The 18,199-nt window shown below is 38.4% G+C and overlaps 1 protein-coding gene across 3 annotated transcripts in view; it reads left to right on the top strand.

Annotated features, from left to right (window-relative positions):
- JAK2 (Janus kinase 2) overlaps positions 1-18,199 on the top strand; it is a 93,645-nt gene that overhangs the window by 27,326 nt on the left and 48,120 nt on the right. For all 3 annotated transcript variants that reach the window (XM_063295075.1, XM_063295076.1, XM_063295077.1), the window contains one exon: positions 9,830-10,080. In XM_063295075.1, coding sequence (XP_063151145.1) covers positions 9,861-10,080 — 220 coding nt within the window. In that variant the 5' untranslated portion in view covers positions 9,830-9,860. The remainder of the gene's footprint in view (positions 1-9,829; positions 10,081-18,199) is intronic.

Below are 18,199 nucleotides of genomic sequence, written 5' to 3'. Positions count from 1 at the left end.
CATCGTAGGTTCAAATGGTCGCTAAACAGGGCAGTTGTTAACCGAGGACTACCTGCAGAGAGAGCTCTGTGTGGCTGTTCTCCCATGCAATTTAAGAATCTGCTTTTAAAGGTTCAGATGAGGGATACTCCCCAGTTCCTCTTCATTTCTAAAAGCTGAAGTAAGTGAAGGATTTTATGTGTATGCTGATGATAGTGCAGAAACATTGTCTACAAAGTTTTGATTTCCATCAGTATCTATGAAAAACACATTCATGTGATACCATCTTAAAATGCAGACCTTGAATACCAGAGAACTGATCTGAAACCAGTGAGCAGAATCTTTTGTCATTTTTGACTGTCCCATCCAGAGTATTAGTTATAATAATTTGTGCATTATTTGTATGTTTAAATGAAGTATTTTAGGTGTACATATGCTTATAAATGTACTTCAGCCTTCTAGAAAAAGACCCCAAATCATTAACTTCCATGAAGTAACTGTTTGTTTATGAAAAGGATCAAGAACAAACAGTAATGGCATTCTGACACTGTTTGCTTCTACAAAATAAACTCCAGTGAAGTCATAACCTGATGATAAAGAAGTAAATATATGAATGTTTGGTTTGGATATAAACATGGGTAGACTACTTTTGCATCAGTGGCCAAAGTCTTTTGTGAGCTAGTATATCAAATTTTCCTATAAAATACTTTTATAGCAAACAGTTGCTGGGGTTTGTTTGCAACAGTGAGATTATTTTTAAAACAACAGTTTTAAAAGGACCAAACTGATTAAAATAGGTAGTGGATAGGTTAACTCATGCTAAGACCGAATCAGGTTTGCATGGCTTTAGCGTAGCGTATTGTATGTATTTAGCCAGTATAGTTTGTAAACCATGATTTATAGATTAATATGGTATATGAATTCAGTCAGTTGTAGGTGATTAAGCAAATGATGTTTAAGCAAATCATAACCCAGTAGAATGTGTGAACCCAAAACTGGGTGATCTCTCTTGTTCCAAATCCTCAGGAATGGATTGGTCAAGAATTATGTAAGCGTTTTCAATCCAAATTAATGTTTATTTCCCAGCTGAATCAGAAAATGTTGCTATGCAGTGAGGTGGGGAAGAGAACAGTAAAAGCTTTTGACATCTTAACCTTCTCATGGTATAAGGCAAGTGTTTACATCAGCAGCTTTTTTCTTTTTGCGCATTTCTTTTTTCCTTTTCCAAGTGGTGTTTACTTTCAAAGCCCTGGTCTGTTTTTGTGGTTTTCTGCTTTCCGTCAAGCTGTGTTTGTAGAGATAAGTGTGATCTTCATTATGCATGTTGTTTTATATCTAGATTACAGGCTAGCTGTCTTTTCAGATATGTAGCAAATATATAGCCCATTGGTGGACAAATACTATATTAAACAGTTGTTAAAACACCATGTTCTATATGTTTATTAATTTCATACTCAACACTGGATGTATTTCATTTCAAATAAGGCTTGAAAGAGGTCCTCATAAATCTAAGAGAACATGCTTTGTATACTTTGTATTTTATGTCTCTTTTCATTAGCTTATTAAAAAGGGGCACAAGGAAATGAAATCGATATTGCAAATGTTTCCAGAAATGTAATTTTATTTAATGTGAATTTAATTTGATGTAGAGGAACTATATTACATTTAAATTTATGTGAAGATGCCTCATGTATATATGCATTTTTCTCTTCTGTCAGTTAAAAATATTTTAGTAGCAGTTTTTGAAGTTTCAGAGATCTCAGGTTGTATCTGCAAAGTTCAGTTCTGGTTCTGTCCTAGGGAACCTCCCCAGTTAGCTCTGTTAATTAAGCACAACGTTCATATTCAGAGGCAGAGTAGCTTTGCATACTAGGTGCTGGGCACAGACTAATGAATGTTGTTGCCTCATATTCTTTGCGAAACTTTATCAGAAGAATTTGGTTATCCATTGCTAAAATTGAATGAGTCAATATTCAAAGGAATCAACGCCACAAGAACTTACTCTTCACTTAGTTTATTCCACCACAAATTTTAGTTACTTTTTGCCCAACCACTGAGCCTTACTCTCTTGTTTAACTGTCTCCATGTGACAGATGAAGCAGTTACGAAGGTAGTTTTTTTCAGCAGCTGCCTTGCTTCCACCTCTACCAAAATGTACGTGTATAGACAAATGAATACTCTGCTCTGTGTTTCCAAAGCATAGGCATTTAAATGGCTTTCAGGAACATTCCAAAAGGTTGCGTAGGTGGTCATTTTTGTATAATAACCTTTATTAGGGATAGAGCTTTTGGAGGTTGAATTCCTGGCTGCCTTCTAGAGGTCAGGCAGTTAAGTCCGTGTGCATCCATTTTTTAATTATATTTGAAGGTGGGTGGATGTGAAGATTGGCTCCTGATGCACCTTCCTAGAGGAACTATCATTGGTTGGAGGTATATTTCCTCTTTTGTGAAGATTGCATTAGGATTAATTGTTGGGATTCTGCTTGAATTGGACGATCAAGTAATTGGGGTTCTGTAACAGAGATGGGGCACCTGTGGCCTTCCAGATTATTCTGGAGGGAAACTTCTATGGGTCCCTCTCAACATATATAATAGTTAGGGGAAGATGGAGTTAAACTTGTAAGATCTGTACTTTCCATAAGAATAGAAAAAAGTAATGTCATTTCCTGTTGAGCCAACATGTTAAAATATAGATTTTATTAGGTTGTACTTGCTAATTAGGACACTTTGTAATGTTAAATAGAATACATTGCTCTATCATTTCATAGTTAGTTTCTTTGAAACCAATCGTTCAAGGGAGAATTTCCTTTAGTTCTAAGCAGACATCTGAAATAAACAGCTGGATGCTATATTCCTCATTACTACTAATTCTGTTTAAATACAGGCGTGAGAGATGCTGCTTGCTGTGTGTCCCATTTTAGCCTCATTTGTTTCATTATATCACAGCGGGTGAAGACAAGTAACAGCTTTAGTTAAAAACCCATACTTTGAAAAATGCTGTTTACTGAAACTGTTTTAAAAGAAAACTTTTTTTTAATGCTTGAATGTCCTTTGTGTTTTTATTTAGTTGTCAAATGCTTATGCTAGGTCATTGGTTGCTTGTGCATTACTAGTTTTTTCATGGAATGGGGAAGACATAAAACCTGATACCTACAGATGTATTTCACCTGGTTGAGATTAATGGAGGTGTAGTCAAACATACCTTAATGGAACCTATTTGGAGTAGGCTGTTTTTGATAATTGTTTGGTATTATGTGTAGAGTTCCTTGAAACAGTAAAGTAACTGAGACAAGAATAAATATAAAAATGTGCCTATGTATTGGTATTTTACATGGATAGTTTGAGTAAGCACAGAACAGTTAGTTCTTTCTAAATGTGAGGCTACCTTCCCCTACCTTTCAGGAGAAAGTAAAACTTTGCTTGGAGAACATATAACCTGATTTTTTTTTAGTTCATTCATTCATTCATTTACAAAACTTATGTGGACACCCATCTAATATAATGATTCTAGGTGGCTCACAACAAGCAATAAAAACAAGGATAAAAACAAAATCACCCTTCCTTCCAGGTGCCAGGCCAAACAGCCTCGCAGCTCAGCCCCCCATCTTAGCCCAATGCTTGGGAGAAGAACCAGGTCTTCATGGCCTTCCAGGAAGCTAAAAGGGTAGGGATCCCTTGGATCTTGGGGGCGGGGAGGCTATTCCAAAGGGCTGGTGTGGCTCCCAAGAAGGTGTACCTCCGAAGTCTCATCAGGTGACAAAATTTAAGAGAGAGGCCCACCCTATCTAATCTAGTTGGACAAACAGTTACCCTCAGGGAGAGGCAGTCCCACAAATAACCTGACCCTGTGCTATATAGAGCTTTAAAGGTGATAACCAGCACCTTGAATTGCACGGGAAAGCAACTGGAAGCCAGTGCAGCTCACGCAGCAATGATGTAACTTGAGTGAACCATGGGGCACCCAAAATTGCATGTGCCACTGCATTCTGGACCAGTTGCATCTTCCAGATGGTCTTCAAGGGCAGCCCTTTGTAGAGTGCATCTCCGTAATCCAAACAGGAGATAACTAAGGCATGAGTGACTGTGAGCAAGGCCTCCTGATCCAGGGATGGGCGCAATTGGCACACAAGATGAATTTGTGCAAAGGCTGCCAAATCCTAATCTGTTATAAAAAATGTATACTCCTTTGAGCATTATTATATGCCATAGTCCCATATCAGTTACATACTAGTGAATCATCCTTTTCCTAAATTTACCAAAAATGAGTCTATTTAGAACCATTATCTTGCTGTGCAAATAACCTTTGCCTGATCTATAGAGGGGCTATTCCACTGATGATATGTGCTGCATTTAATATAAATTTTAAAATCCAAATCTTTAAACATGCTTATTGCATAATTATGGTATAAGCAGTAAGCACCCAGGGAGTAAATTCAAAGTTCATAAATGCCTCAAGTATATTAAGACACAAGTTAAGCTTCTGTAGAAATGTAAGTGCTAGCCAGTGGGAATATTTGAGTATGAAATATGGAAGTGTCACATTAGGTGTGGAGAATGTACACTGATACAATGTTACTTTTTCATATACATAAAAGGAAGGATTGAATTATTTCCTGATTGTTTCTGGTTTCTGAGAAGGGAGGCTGTTCTTGAAAGTAATTTGTTTTTCATAGTAAGAACAGTATGTGCATATTTTTCATCCATGAGTATCCATACTCTGAATACATGAAGCTGCTCACAGTTCATGGCTACATAACCAAGATCTTGCAGCACTTGTTTTCAGGGTATTTACCAAGTTACAGTTACTAAAACATTTATTAAACAGTTGAATAGGCATAGATTCACAACAGATGAGTTCATGATTGACTGACTGATGATTGAGTACATAATCACTATTTTCCAAAGCTCTTTATAACTATGCTTAGTATGTCTGAAATACCTCTTTTTGAGTTGCCTTTTTTCGGCATATGTTATCAGAGATTTCTAAAAACTATGTACAGGTAGTCCTCGCTTAACTACCACAGTTGGGACCAGAATTTAGGTCCCTAAGCAATGCGGTTGTTAAGTGAATTGGGACCTGATTTTTATGACCATTTTTGTGATGGTCATTAAGCGAATCACTGTGGTCATTAAGCGAATCACATGGTCAAGCAAATCACGCGATTCCCTAATGGCTTTTGCTTATCAGAAGCCGGCTAGGAAGGTAGAAAATGGTATCATGTGTCCACGGGAAGCTGCAACCGTCATAAATGCACGACAGTTGCCAAGTGCCTGAATCATGATCATGTGACTGTGAGGATGCTGCAACTGTCGTAAGTGTGAGGAACGGTAGCAAGTTGGTTTTTTAGCGCTGTTGTAACTCCAAACAATTGCTAAATGAATGGTTGTTAAGTGAGGACTACCTGTAAGTATGTATGTATGCTTGCCATTGCCCTCTTCCTAAAGCTAAGAGAGAGTGACTGGCCTGAGGTCACCCAGCTGGCTTCATGTCTAAGGCAGGACTAGAACTTAAGATCTCCTTGTTTCTAGCCTGAGGCTTTAACCACTACACCAAACTGGCTCTCTTGTAACCTTCTAAAATCATGCTGCTGAATTTTGGCATTCTAATTTTTTTTCAAAATTAAGGATAGAGTGGAATAAGAGTGGAAGGTCTCAAGGAGTCAAAATAATCCCCCACTTTCCTCCTTTACAATCTCTTTATTGCTGCCAAAGTTCAGTGTTGTAATTTCAATTCATTTTTGAAGATTGGAGTGAGACAGAGAACAGCCTGCCTCGTAGATGCTGCTCCTATTCCCACCATTAAAGCCCATCAAATATTTTCATTCCAGGGATATCACCACATCACCAGATGACCTCTTGTGGCTCTTCAGAGGGTCTGCAGGCAGAGTAGTGCCCCTGAACCTTAGAAACCTGCTCACCCTTTACTCTTACACAAGAAGGAATTTCTATTGTGGATACTTGAAAAACACCCAGTAGTGTTTTTGACATGCATGAGTAAAATTAGGACACCTGATCTAAAGGTTTGTCTCACTTAAAATACATTATTTTCTAAAAGTAAAAGTACAAATTGTTAACAGTGGGCAGTAATCTAACCCTTTTTCTTCTCAATTTGCAGCTATGTTTAATAACGCTGATACTATCTTTATCTCAGGAGTCATTTGATCACTTCAGTGTCCAGTTATATAAGGAGATGTGGAAGTCTAAAACTTCCACAAAGCACTGCTCTACAGGATGCTATTTCTAAATATAGTTCATGGTCTGCCAACTTTATTTTTTTCCTGGACTGTCTTCCTGACATATTTTTCCATTGTGTCCAGTCATAGTATCTCAGATGCTGGCTTCTATCATTGAGGCCCCTTGCATTTTAAAAATATTATTAAGTAAGTTCATGAAGAATAAAATTAGAAAATGTATTAATGTGATCCTGGTCTGTCGAGGGTGAAGAATTGGACAGTTTTTTTTTCTTCTCTAGAATCTTACCTAGGACAGAAATCGGTATCAGTCTGTAGTTGTGCAAGATTAAAGAGCCTTGCTTATTTGGGGCTGAGGCATTCTGGAGCTAAAAATATAATCAAAAATCCTATCTCAGTCAGGACTGCTATGATTTGCATGTTGGCTATGAGATCCAAAATATCTCCTTAATATCAAATGTACATACTGTAGCTTATTAACTAGACTGTGATAAAGCGTTAATCTTTAAGAAATGCATATATTTCTGCAGGAGCCTACCTATTTATCCCTTTCTGAATCCTTATACTCTAGATAATTCAGTGTATATAACTAAAGCTAATAAGAGATATCAGTTTGTTCCAGGGTCAGATAGAAAAGATTTTCATGTAACCGTTCTATGTAAGGGGACCAGCTGCCTTTCAGCTCCTTATTTGTCATGTAAAAGCTATCAGGTACACAAACTGCAAGACTGTATTTTGCAGCTGCTACAATAGAAGTGTGTTTTACAATATTGAAGGGATCTCTTGCAGCAAATATCTTGTGGCGCTTTAAAAGCAGTCACGTTTATTATGGTGTGAACTTTGGATCATGTCATAAAGTGCATATCAAGAAGGTATTGAATTGCTTAATCTGTGCAGGCTCCCGCCCCATTATTATTAGGTCTCCAATTTCAAAAGGAAAATTAAGAAAATTAAAACAGAATGGAATAAAATGCTTTAGTACTGGGGAATAAAAGGCAGGATCCCCCCCCCCACATGTTCACATGAGGCCACATCAATTGTCAGTTGAGTGCATCACCATCACCCTCTTGGCAGAGAAATGGCTGGAAGGGAGAATCCCATTGCTCTCTCTTGTTCACAGTGATCTTGATGCCCATAGCTGGGAGGGAAACCATATTTTTCCTTTCTTCCCAGTCATGTTGCTCAGTATAACTAGTTCCTACTGCTAACAGCAGCAGGAAGCTATTTATCTTTATTGGGATGCCAGAAACAAGGTTTCCTCCTGTTAGCAGTGTTTTCAAGGGTGTTGTGATGAAAGGGGAAGCTTCATTGCTGCAAATGGTGGCAGAAAACTAGATTATTTAGTAAGGGGAGCAAAAAATGAGGCTTTTTCCAATAAAATTATTTTTTCCGCCTCTACAGAACTAATCTTCCTAATCAGCTGTCCAGTAATCGACAAATCATTGATTCTATGCTGCAGGGCTGAATGAAGACTCTGAGAAAGTATCCAAGGCCCATGGAGTAGCCCATCTTTGCATTAGCTCAATCTGTAATTTTTACATCACTCTGCTATTGCTTTGAAGGTTGAAATGACCTTGTATTATTCTCTTGTTAGGGTGCCAGATTTTTGTCTTTGGCTTATGCGTTTGTCAATGTTGCTTAATAAGGTCGTCCTCACTTAATGACCATTCGTTTAATGGCGGATCAGACTTACGACAGTGCTGAAAAAACCGACTTACAGCTGATGCTCACATGACTGTCACAGTGTCCCTGTGGTCACATGATCACGATTTGGGTGCTTGGCAATCAGTTTGCATTTATGACCATCACAGCATCCTGTGGTCACATGATTGCCATTTTCAACCTTCCCGGCCAGCTTCTGGCAAGCAAAATCAATGGGGAACCGTGTGATTTGCTGCACAATCACATGATTCGCTTAATGGCTGCTGCAAAAAAAAGGTGGTAAAATTGGGTCAGATTCGCTTAATGACCGCTTTGCTTAGCAACCAAAATTCCGGTCTCAATTGTGATTGTTAAGCAAGGACTACCTGTATTTCTGCAGGGGTTGGAGCAATAACCACAGTCATTCAGGAGTCCTGGTGCAGCAAATCCCAGCCCCCTTCCTCTCAAGCATAATAAGGCTTCAGTCCCCAAAGTCCTATCTGGTCTTGATTTGCTTTGCTTTGATTTTGGTGCTGCAGACGGACTTTGGTGTTGAAGATAAGTATGGTTGGATTTTAGAAATTCAGTAGTGATCTCTTTACGTTTTGCTGGATTTAGTCTTTTGAGAAGTTGGTTCTCTACTATAGGAAGCATTATTTGCCAGACATTACCCTAGTGACCCTATAAAACTGTATCATCAAATATTGTAAATGCTTAAAGTTTCAAAGAGAGAACGTATTAATCTTTGGAATGCTTTTATCCCCCCATAAACTAAATCCAAATATTTAAGACAAATTCTCCTTAGGACCTTGGTTTAACCATCTTTTTAAAGATATTGTTGTAATACTGTACAAGGCTGTATGCTTAGAGGCTTATTTAGCCTTTTCCTACAAATTAGCACAATTTGTTTAAAAAGAAGGGTGGCCATTTTCTTGAAAAGGCTAATTTGGTTGTACTTCATGGGAAGAAGAAAGGAAATAGGAGAAAAATATTTTATTGGATGATTGTTTATGTATTTTGGCAACCAAATGCACAAGATTTTTCCAGCCTTGAAAACTTCAGGGGCGTGACTCTCTGTGTGTGTGTGCATGCATGCGCACAAATAATGTATACACATAGAGGCTATAGAACAACATTTCAGAAGTTTTGAGATTGGTTTCCTGTCTTTACTGTTCCAGTAGTTTTATTTTTGAAGAAGTTAAGCAAAAAGTTGATTTAAACCGGGGACATCTTTTCCTTTAGTCAGGAAATAAAAGTTAGAGTTTCCCTTTTTAACTGTTAACATGTATGACCTGCAGTGATCCATCTTAGAATTTTAACTAACTCTGATTTCCCAACATTAATGCCATTCAAAAATTACTTTCCAGCTGGCCAATCCTCATAGTTGCGTCTGTTGCAGTGTCCTGTCATGTGATCGCCATTTGTGACCTTCACTGCCTATTTCTGACAAAGTTAATGGGAAGCTGGCAGGAGGCTGCAAATGGCAATCACGTGACATCACACCTAACAGCCACGCAGAATTCATCTGCATCTGGAACTGCTGTTGTAAGTCTGTATGGTCACATGATGCTGTGCTTCACAGCTGTGTCACTTAGCAATGGAGTTCCCAGTCCCAATTACCATTGTTAACCAAGGATTGAATTCATGTTAATAACTAAAGCTTTCAGTGGACCTTCTTTCTGCATGCTGAAAATGATAATCTTTACTGTCTTCTAGCTATATTTTAAAACAAGTTATTAAATGGTTGTGAGCATGGTTCAGTTTGAATAGAATTAGTTTTTATAAGTTCTGTTTTAGGTCTTACATTTTTAAAATAAAGCATAGTTTTTGGCATAGGTTAAAAGGCATTAAAGTAAGCTCCCCCTTAGATCATCAGTTTAAATCTTATAGAATCTTTTAAATGTTTCATCTATTCAGTCTAAATTCAGTGGGATCAAATTGCATCTTCTCTGACATTCCTAAGTAATGCAAAATATTCTAGATACTCTTTTTACAAATGTTCATCTTAATTTCTTGCAGGCAGATGTGCTGAACAGAATGTAAAGTTATCATGGCCTTACTTACAGTGACAGATATGGAAGGAACAATATCCTCTACTATTCACCAAAATGGTGGCATTGTTGGAAATCCTACCATTTCCAGGCAGACAGAGCAACTGTTTCGAATTTACCTTTATAATTCCCCAGGAAAGACAGAAGGTGACTATCTAGAGTTTCCAGCTGGAGAGTATGTTGCTGAAGAAATCTGTGTTGCTGCCTGTAAGGCTTGCGGTAAGAGCATATTTTTATTAGTACAAATATATTGTCTTCCTTTGTTTGGATTTAGCAAGGAAGAAAATTGCATTTTTGGTTTGTTTTGTGCTTTCTCTGGACCATGATCTATTCAACTCCTGGAATGGACCCTCTCTTTTCAATGTGTAACAGTCACTCATCATATTAGTCTTGTTTGGACAAATTTTGTATTTATTTTCTTTCTCTCTTTCTCTTCAGTTTGTATGCCACCTGACTCCCAAAGACTCCTATTTCCCCTGTCTCTCTCCTTCTCTGGCATAGTCAGTGGAAGAATTTGGTTTCTGATTTATCCACAGTTCAGTCACAATACCGAGTTCAAAAATATCCTTGCTTTTGTCCTGCAGTGTGTTTTCCTTGCAGAAGAAGAGCAATAGGGGTATGACGATAGGTCTGATTTCCACCTGTAGAGAAATAAAATATAGAGAAGGGGTGCAGGTAAGCCTAGCCCCCAGTATTCCTGCACAATGTATTTGCATATTCTCTGCACAATGTATTTGCATATTCTACAAGTGAATATGTTTAATGCATTTGCAATCCCAGCTTATCCAGCTTTCTTACTGTTTTATGTAACCTTTTCTGTTCACCTCCTTAAAAGCTGATGAGAGCTAGAGGACAGAATTCATATATCTATGCCCACCTACACTCCAAATTTTAAATTGTAAAATACTGCAGGCAGATGCCTAGAAATGCTTGCATAGGGCTAATTTTTCAAGTTGAATTGTATTCATAATGTGTTTTAAGTGAACAAGAGTACCTTCCTCTTTTTGTTTGTTTGTTTGTTTTAATGGAGGGGCCGGGACTCACCATTTTGCCAGCAGGTAACTGACTAAACTAAAAAAAACTAACAAGATAGCATTGTTTGCATTGGAAAAGCAAGATTTGCTAACTTTGGCAGTTGCTACAGAAAGCAGTAAGTGAAACTATTTGGCTTTGAGCTATGTGATGGCAAGAATGCTAAAGGTCACAGATGTATCTTTATCCTCTGTCTGACTTGGTTTTCATCCCAGATACATAATCTTAGCACCAGAATGCTTTTCTGCTTCTGAACTGATACTTGGTTCCATATTAAAATTTCTGCAGAGTACATATACTGGAGGAGAGGGGCAGGTTGCATAGCTACAGATAATATATATTGAATCCAGTGAGTATGTTATTAGAAAATCCCAGGATTAGTAAAAAATTAGTATTTGTGGCTTTCTTTTTTATTAGTAGTAGTTAGCATTCTGCTCTTTTTCAGAATTGTGTGGCTGGCAGAAATCAAATAAGGTAAATTTCTCCAAAATGGGGGGAAAAAATTACCAAATAACAACATAAGAGCAAGGTTTTTTAATCTTGATACCTCAGCCAAATCTGAAGTGGTTCTCATGAAATTTGATCTAGTCATGCTGGTCGACCTTCTTCTCATAGATCAAGTTTCACAGGGCTATGATGGATTTTAATTTAAAAAGAATAGAATGATCCAGAAAAAAATAAACAATGAAATGCTAAAAATTATTATTTAATATTCATGCCTATGAATATAAAATTATTTAATAATTTATAATTAATTTATTAAATATTAAATAATTTATAAGGCCACCCAACTCTAGGCAACATACAGTAAAAACAGTAATATAATACAATACAACCCCCCACCCAATAAAGCTGGAAGAAAAACAGCCATTAAAAGACAATCAGCCATGCAGGACTCATTACCCACTCTCGCCCTGGAGAAACAGCCAGGTTTTCAGAGCAGTTTTGACCATGGCTTGGGGGCGGAGGGCAGTATAGTTCAAGGAGGGGATGGTGTTCCAGAAGACAGATGCTTTGACACAGAAGATATGTTTCCTAGGTTCCATCAGGTGGATGGGACCTGGAGCATGCCAACTCTAGCTGATTGTACAGCCCAGGCAGAAGCCGTGGAAAACAGATGGTCTTTTAGATAACAGGCCCTATGTCACAAAGGGCTTATTGGTAGTAACTAGTATTTGAATTTCATTGGTAACCAGTGCAGCTCATGGAGCAAAGCTGTTACGTGGGCCTGAGGAGATATACCCAACATTGCCTATGCCACTACATTCTGGATCAGTTACAGCTTCCAAGTGGTTTTCAAGGGCATTCCCAAGTAGGCTGCTCATGTGTTAGGTGATCAAAGTGGGAGTGACTGTCTGAAGGGCCTCACATTCAAGGGAAGGGCACAATTGCTGCACAAGATGGATTTCTGCAAAAGTCTTCTTAGCCACAACTTCCACCTGCTTCTTGGGCAGGAACTGTGAGTCCAAGAAGGCCTCCAAAGTGAGCACCAGTCCCAAAGAAACTAAAGGTGACACATTACTGGCCCTAGGAGAGTCCAAAAACTCATAGCTACCCAATCTTGCCAGGGTTGAGTTTAAGCCCATTCCTCCCCATCTAGTCCTCCATGGCCTCAAGACACTTGGATAAGATCTTGACAGCATTGCCTGGTCAGTCTGGGGTTGAGATGTGTAACTGGGTATCATCTGCATATTGAAGAGGTGAAGATGAGAAAAGAAAAACCTGACGTGGCTTTTTGCTTAAGTCGTGTCGTGATGGTTTTACTATAGTGTCCCCTCTTTGTAATTTAGTATTCTGGAAACGTTTAACTTCCAATTAACTAACTATAGCAAAATGTGCACCTAAATGTTTTTGATGGATCATAATTCAGTTATCATTTTAACAGTTATTATAGTATACAGTACATTGAATTTCTCCTTTTTTATATTATTATAAAGCAGAATGCGAGAATTGAAATACTGAAATAAAACCTGTTAGCGTTTTCTTCTTGTAAAAAACAAAAAACAAACCTTGTTCCATTGCTTGGCTGCATTACTGATAACAAACCAGTACTATAGAAGTACAGGTAGGCAAAACATGTTTTGAGTTTAAAATAATAATTCCATTTCAAGTTTGAAACTGTTAGTCTGAGTAGAAAATAGGTTGTTTAGATCATTGTGGAAGTATTTTGAGCTTAAAACACTTCCAAAATAGTCCAGCACTCAAAAGGCTTTGCACACCTCTCTAACGAAACTGTCCCATAATTGGGTTACATTAATACTGTGTTTAAATATTATGTTCTTGGTAATATCTGCTGTCCCCTATATTTGGATTCATAAACGTTTATTCATAAACAGTCCAATCATTTAAATATACCCTGAAAAAGCTTAAGTATACATATTCCAAGGTAACTCAAAATATCCTGCTTAAACCTCCGTATCTCAGTGCGCTAATTGAAATGAAAATATTATACTTTCAAGTTAACACAGCCCTGCAGCTCTTCACATCTCACATTTGACATCTTAGCTCATAGCTTTTTCAGACTTTCTCTGTTTTGATATTATCCCAAAACACTGCTGATTAATTTTTGGCATTAGTTGCCCAGAATATATTAATTCATTTCATGTTTTTCTTTTAATATCCATTACCTGATTTGTTTAAGCATCTGAATACCAAACACTTCTTACGCAACATGGTGGTTCCTACGGTTCACTACTTCAAGATCTGTTAGCTTTCACTTCTTAATAGATAGGAAGAAATAATTACATTTATGTTAGAATTGTGATACCATGGGACTGATATCTAATGATTAGATAAAACATCTGGTGAACAACAACATGCTAGCCTATGTCTAGAAAAACAATTGATATGCAGAATTCTTGCATAAGGGAAAAACCCAAAATATGTAACTTGAATTCAGTACCTAAATGTTTAAATTATTATTAAAGATTATAAATTATTGTATTATTTTAATTATTATTAAATATATTATAAATATAAATGCAAAATTTATAAATATAAACATGGTCTCTGCTCACATATAACTGAGTAGCATTTTGCTTCTAGAACAGTAAAAATTTAGCTTGAAATGCAGAAAGCAGCTAAGAGAGAAGAGTAAGTTTTTAAAAGCACTGAAGAATAAGAAGTAGATTTGTTCTCTGTTTAGGTTTTGAAATAATTGTAGAGATTGAAATGTGATATGCGCATCTGGAAACATAAGTCTAAACTGTATAAATGTGCACAGGATAGATATTATGATTGACCCTCACCAATAGCTGTGAGACAGGTAAGATATGCATGCTCCTTTTTGATTGGACCAAATATCTATAGTGAACTGCATGCCTGTGATAGGGTATAGTGTACACAGTAGTCCCAGAACCACCTCCTTATATCACTGATATGGGAAAGGCTCTTCCTGCTTCCTGAAGGTGGTACTTAAGGGGATTTATAGTTGGAGATAAGCAGCCACTGGAAGCAAAATTGTCCATATGCTGAAGGGCTGATCTTGCAAACCCACCATCACGTCTCATATAAAGTCTGATGCTGTGCCTACCCACAGCTCAGTCATTTCAAGCATTTGAGTATTCTCTGCTGTTCCATGCACTAGGGCTGTGGCTTGATACAGTACGTGGAGTGCTTGGTCAAAGCAGAGCTTACTTAAGCACATAGTGCAGTTGCAAAGAGCTACTGTAGATTCTGCTCTAGTGCTGGAGAAAGAGAGGATTGGGAGGTTGTGAATGACTGTGGCTGGACAGGACTGTGGTTGGAGCTCTGCTGATACTGAGTGGTCTGCCAGCCTCAGGCACTTCACCCTGTTTCTCCCATTCCATTTAGTAGTAAGTTTTTTGGCTTTGCTTTGTTATACACTCTAACTCTACCCTGTTTAAAAAACAACAACTACAACCTACTCCCCAAAACCACAACTTGTAAAAATAGCGTCAGAGGGAGGATTAAGGTGGAGATGGAGGAGGAAAGGGAGCTGGAGGCAGCCAGCTGCCCCAGCTCTAATGGACTCTGGGCGGCATACAAAACCAAAAAAATCCATAAAAAGAGATAAAACATAAAACTGCACAGACAGCCTGGACTAAAATGATCTTAAAAGCAACCCAAATCAAACAAAACAAAACAAAACCAGGGCTCCAGAAATACAATAATACCTTAACTCCAGGCCGGGGACCAAAGCCAGGTTTTATGAACTTTCTGGAAGCCTAGGAGAGAGGGCATAGTCCTTATCTGTGGGGGGATGCTGTTCCAAAGAGTGGGGGTTGCAACAGAGAAGACATGTTTCCTCTGTCCTGCAATATGACAATGTTTAATAGAGGGGACCTGGAGCGCCCCCATTCTGCTGGAACCTGCTGGGCAGGCAAAAACAATTGGAGACAAGCTGTCCCTCAGCTATCCAACCCTGTGCCATACAAGGCTTCATGGTAAGCTGACCGTATTTCCTTGAGACAAAAACGGGACATTGGGTTGGCGGAATGGGGCAGAGCTGGGCGACAGGCTGGATCGGCAGGCAGGAACTTCTCCGGTTTTCTCGGGCTGGGAATCTTCAGATTCCTTTATTTGCGAGAGGCAAGGCTGGGCTGGAGAGTCTAGTGAACGGTTGTCCCCGACAAGCCGTTCCTCCTCTGGCTGTGCTTTTACGTTCTTTTCTTCCCGCTGTTTCAAGGCAGGAGCCAATCCGCTCTTCCTTTGATCACCCCCTATCAGCTGATCCTGTTTTTTTTCTTTTTAGGTTTCCCGCTGGGTTGAGCTCTGCAGCTTTTTTCCCACCGTTTCTGCTGAGCTCCTCCTCCTTCCACTCAAAGTCAGACTGCATTCTGACAGGTTCTCAGGAACTTTCAAATTTTTAAGTAAGGTTTTTAAGAAAACGGAACAAAATGGACATTTATATTAAAACAACGGGATGGTCTGGAAAGGTTAAAAAAATGGGACTGTCCCGTTCAAAACGGGACGTATGGTCAGCCTACTTCATGGGTAATAACCAGCACCTTGGATTGCACTTGGAAACTAGCTGACCTTACAGCTTGTGCAGCAGTGGTGACACATGGGCATATAATTTTCAAGATAATTGTTCTTGCAGCAGCATCAGTCATGTTGGGTGAGGGAGGAGCTCTTCTTCCAGCACAGATGGAGAAGGTAGCTGTGCTGACTGCTCACCTAGTTAGCTCATTCTTTTGTTAGAAATCCAGAGGCTGTTGGGCGGGTCAGGAGATGAAGATGCCTGTCTTGAACGGGGGTTCGTAGCTCTGGTGGTAGCAACCCAGGGACCCAAAAGTCAACCCAGCTCTTCCAAAGCAGGTATCCTGCAAGCCCAAGGGCTGTGTAGTCCAGCAGCACTTAAAGCTTGAGGATTCATGCCTGCATCAATAGGGAAAGGAGTACTGAATGTATTTTCACATGAGGACACTAAAGCACTTGCTTAGCATCATGAAACTATCCTGCAAACTGCTGGCAGCAGTATGTAGTCTGTGCTTCCGATTAACAGCAAAGCACTTATTCTTGAGCAAAACAAGGTAGCTATATTGTGGGTGTGCAGAGCTTGAGACAAAACTCTCAGAACACACATATTTTGACTTTTGCTCAGAACACGAAGGAAACATCTGTTTTGAAGTTAGAATGTTTTAAGCTCAGAACATTTTGCACCCACTTACCAGCTCTTCAGTAAAATGTAGGATTAGTCCCTTTCCATTATTCCATACCCTTGGAAGTTAAAACTGTTAGACAAGATGGTGAACTATCCTAGAGGAATACTGAGGCAGTGAAAGAGCAGAACAATGGAAAAATATCTAAATAAGTGCATACTACCTGCCTCTGTATCAATACTTCTGATATCTTCGCATAATTTTTAGCTACTTTGGCTCCTTTGCAAGGAATGGGAAGGTACATTCATAAATAATGTTTATTTATCATGAATTAATTATATCCATGCATCAGCTAGGACTGGTTTCCAAAGCTGCTTGCAGTTAAAATGTGCAAACAGATGCATATCTCCATCGCAATGTATGGTTGTGTCTGGAAAAGTCTTTTGATCCTCAGAGTAGATGACCTCATCTGGATTCTAGAGCCTTCAGATAGAATGGACAGGAGGATCTGCAGATGAATTCAAGGGCTTCCTCAGATTGTTTTATTATTTCAAGTTATTACGCTAGCATTAGAACCTAGCTTTCTAGTTGAAAGTATTTCAAAAGGAAATGCAAATTGGAAGAATAAAATATAGCTATCTCTGAATTTAAGATGGCAGATTGACAGGTCTTGATCTGTCTACAGGATTGACATTTCAACCCTCAGTTTCTCAGTTCAATATCATACTTTCCCTTAAAGACAAGATCAGTCTAGTTCATTCTTTTGTGTTTTTCACAATGATAGGTTTTTGAGGGGAAAATCTTGCAGGTGCAAAAAAAAGTAGAAACAATTTTAATGTGACTGTATAAATACAGTACATATATTCTTTCTAAAAGGGATATTTAATTTTCAAGGTGTTCATTTGCCATTGTTAATAATTTGAGCAATTAGGTTTAAAGGAATAAAGCCATTCAAAACAATGCACTGTATATTCACAAGTAAAAATGTTGAATTTTTTAAAACAATTTGTTCTCTAATTATATATACCAAAACTTCCTAATACAAGGAGGAAGGTGGTTTTTGTAATTTTCTTGCTTGCTTTGAAGTGGCCCATGCTATTACTAGGATTCCCTAACTTTCTGGAACAGGTTGGTGTGGCATGGATTCTCTGTGTAAGTGTGCATGCATGCATGTGCATGTGTTGACTTTAAAATTACTGGAAATCCACTCCCATTCTGCTGAGCATCTACTGGGCCAAAGAGCCTTTTCTTTGCAGAGAGACACCATAACAGTTTCCATTTACTTTATCTTGTCTATTTTTAGCATGTGAATATATAACTTGTGAAATCAAAGCCAATGGTGAAGGGGGTGATTGCTGATGAAGGGAAAGCCTGCCCCAGCCCTTTCTCTGTAATGTTTGTTTACATCTATTGTATTGGTATAACATTATTTTAAACTTGCTGAAAAGGATTACTGAAATATAATGCTTTCTATGTAGATATTAGCTTTTTATTTTTTCTTGATAGTCTTTTGAGATTTAAAATCCAAAGAAAGTGTGAAACCTTGTGGGTGCTGCCAGTTAACCATCTCTTAGTTACAAGTTCTGTAAAAGACTACAGGTCTTTCTGTAAAAGACTTTACAGGTGGTCCTCATTTAATGACCATGTGTTCAGCAATCATTCAAACTTATGACTGTGCTGAATGAGTGGTACTTATGACTGGTCGTCTGTCCTATTTTAGAGCGAAGAACCATGCTGAGACG

The sequence above is a fragment of the Candoia aspera genome, chromosome 2 (assembly GCF_035149785.1).
Source record: "Candoia aspera isolate rCanAsp1 chromosome 2, rCanAsp1.hap2, whole genome shotgun sequence".
Taxonomy (NCBI): domain Eukaryota; kingdom Metazoa; phylum Chordata; class Lepidosauria; order Squamata; family Boidae; genus Candoia; species Candoia aspera.
The sequence above is the reverse complement of the archived record's forward strand: the minus strand, read 5'-3'. Positions and strand labels throughout refer to the sequence as shown.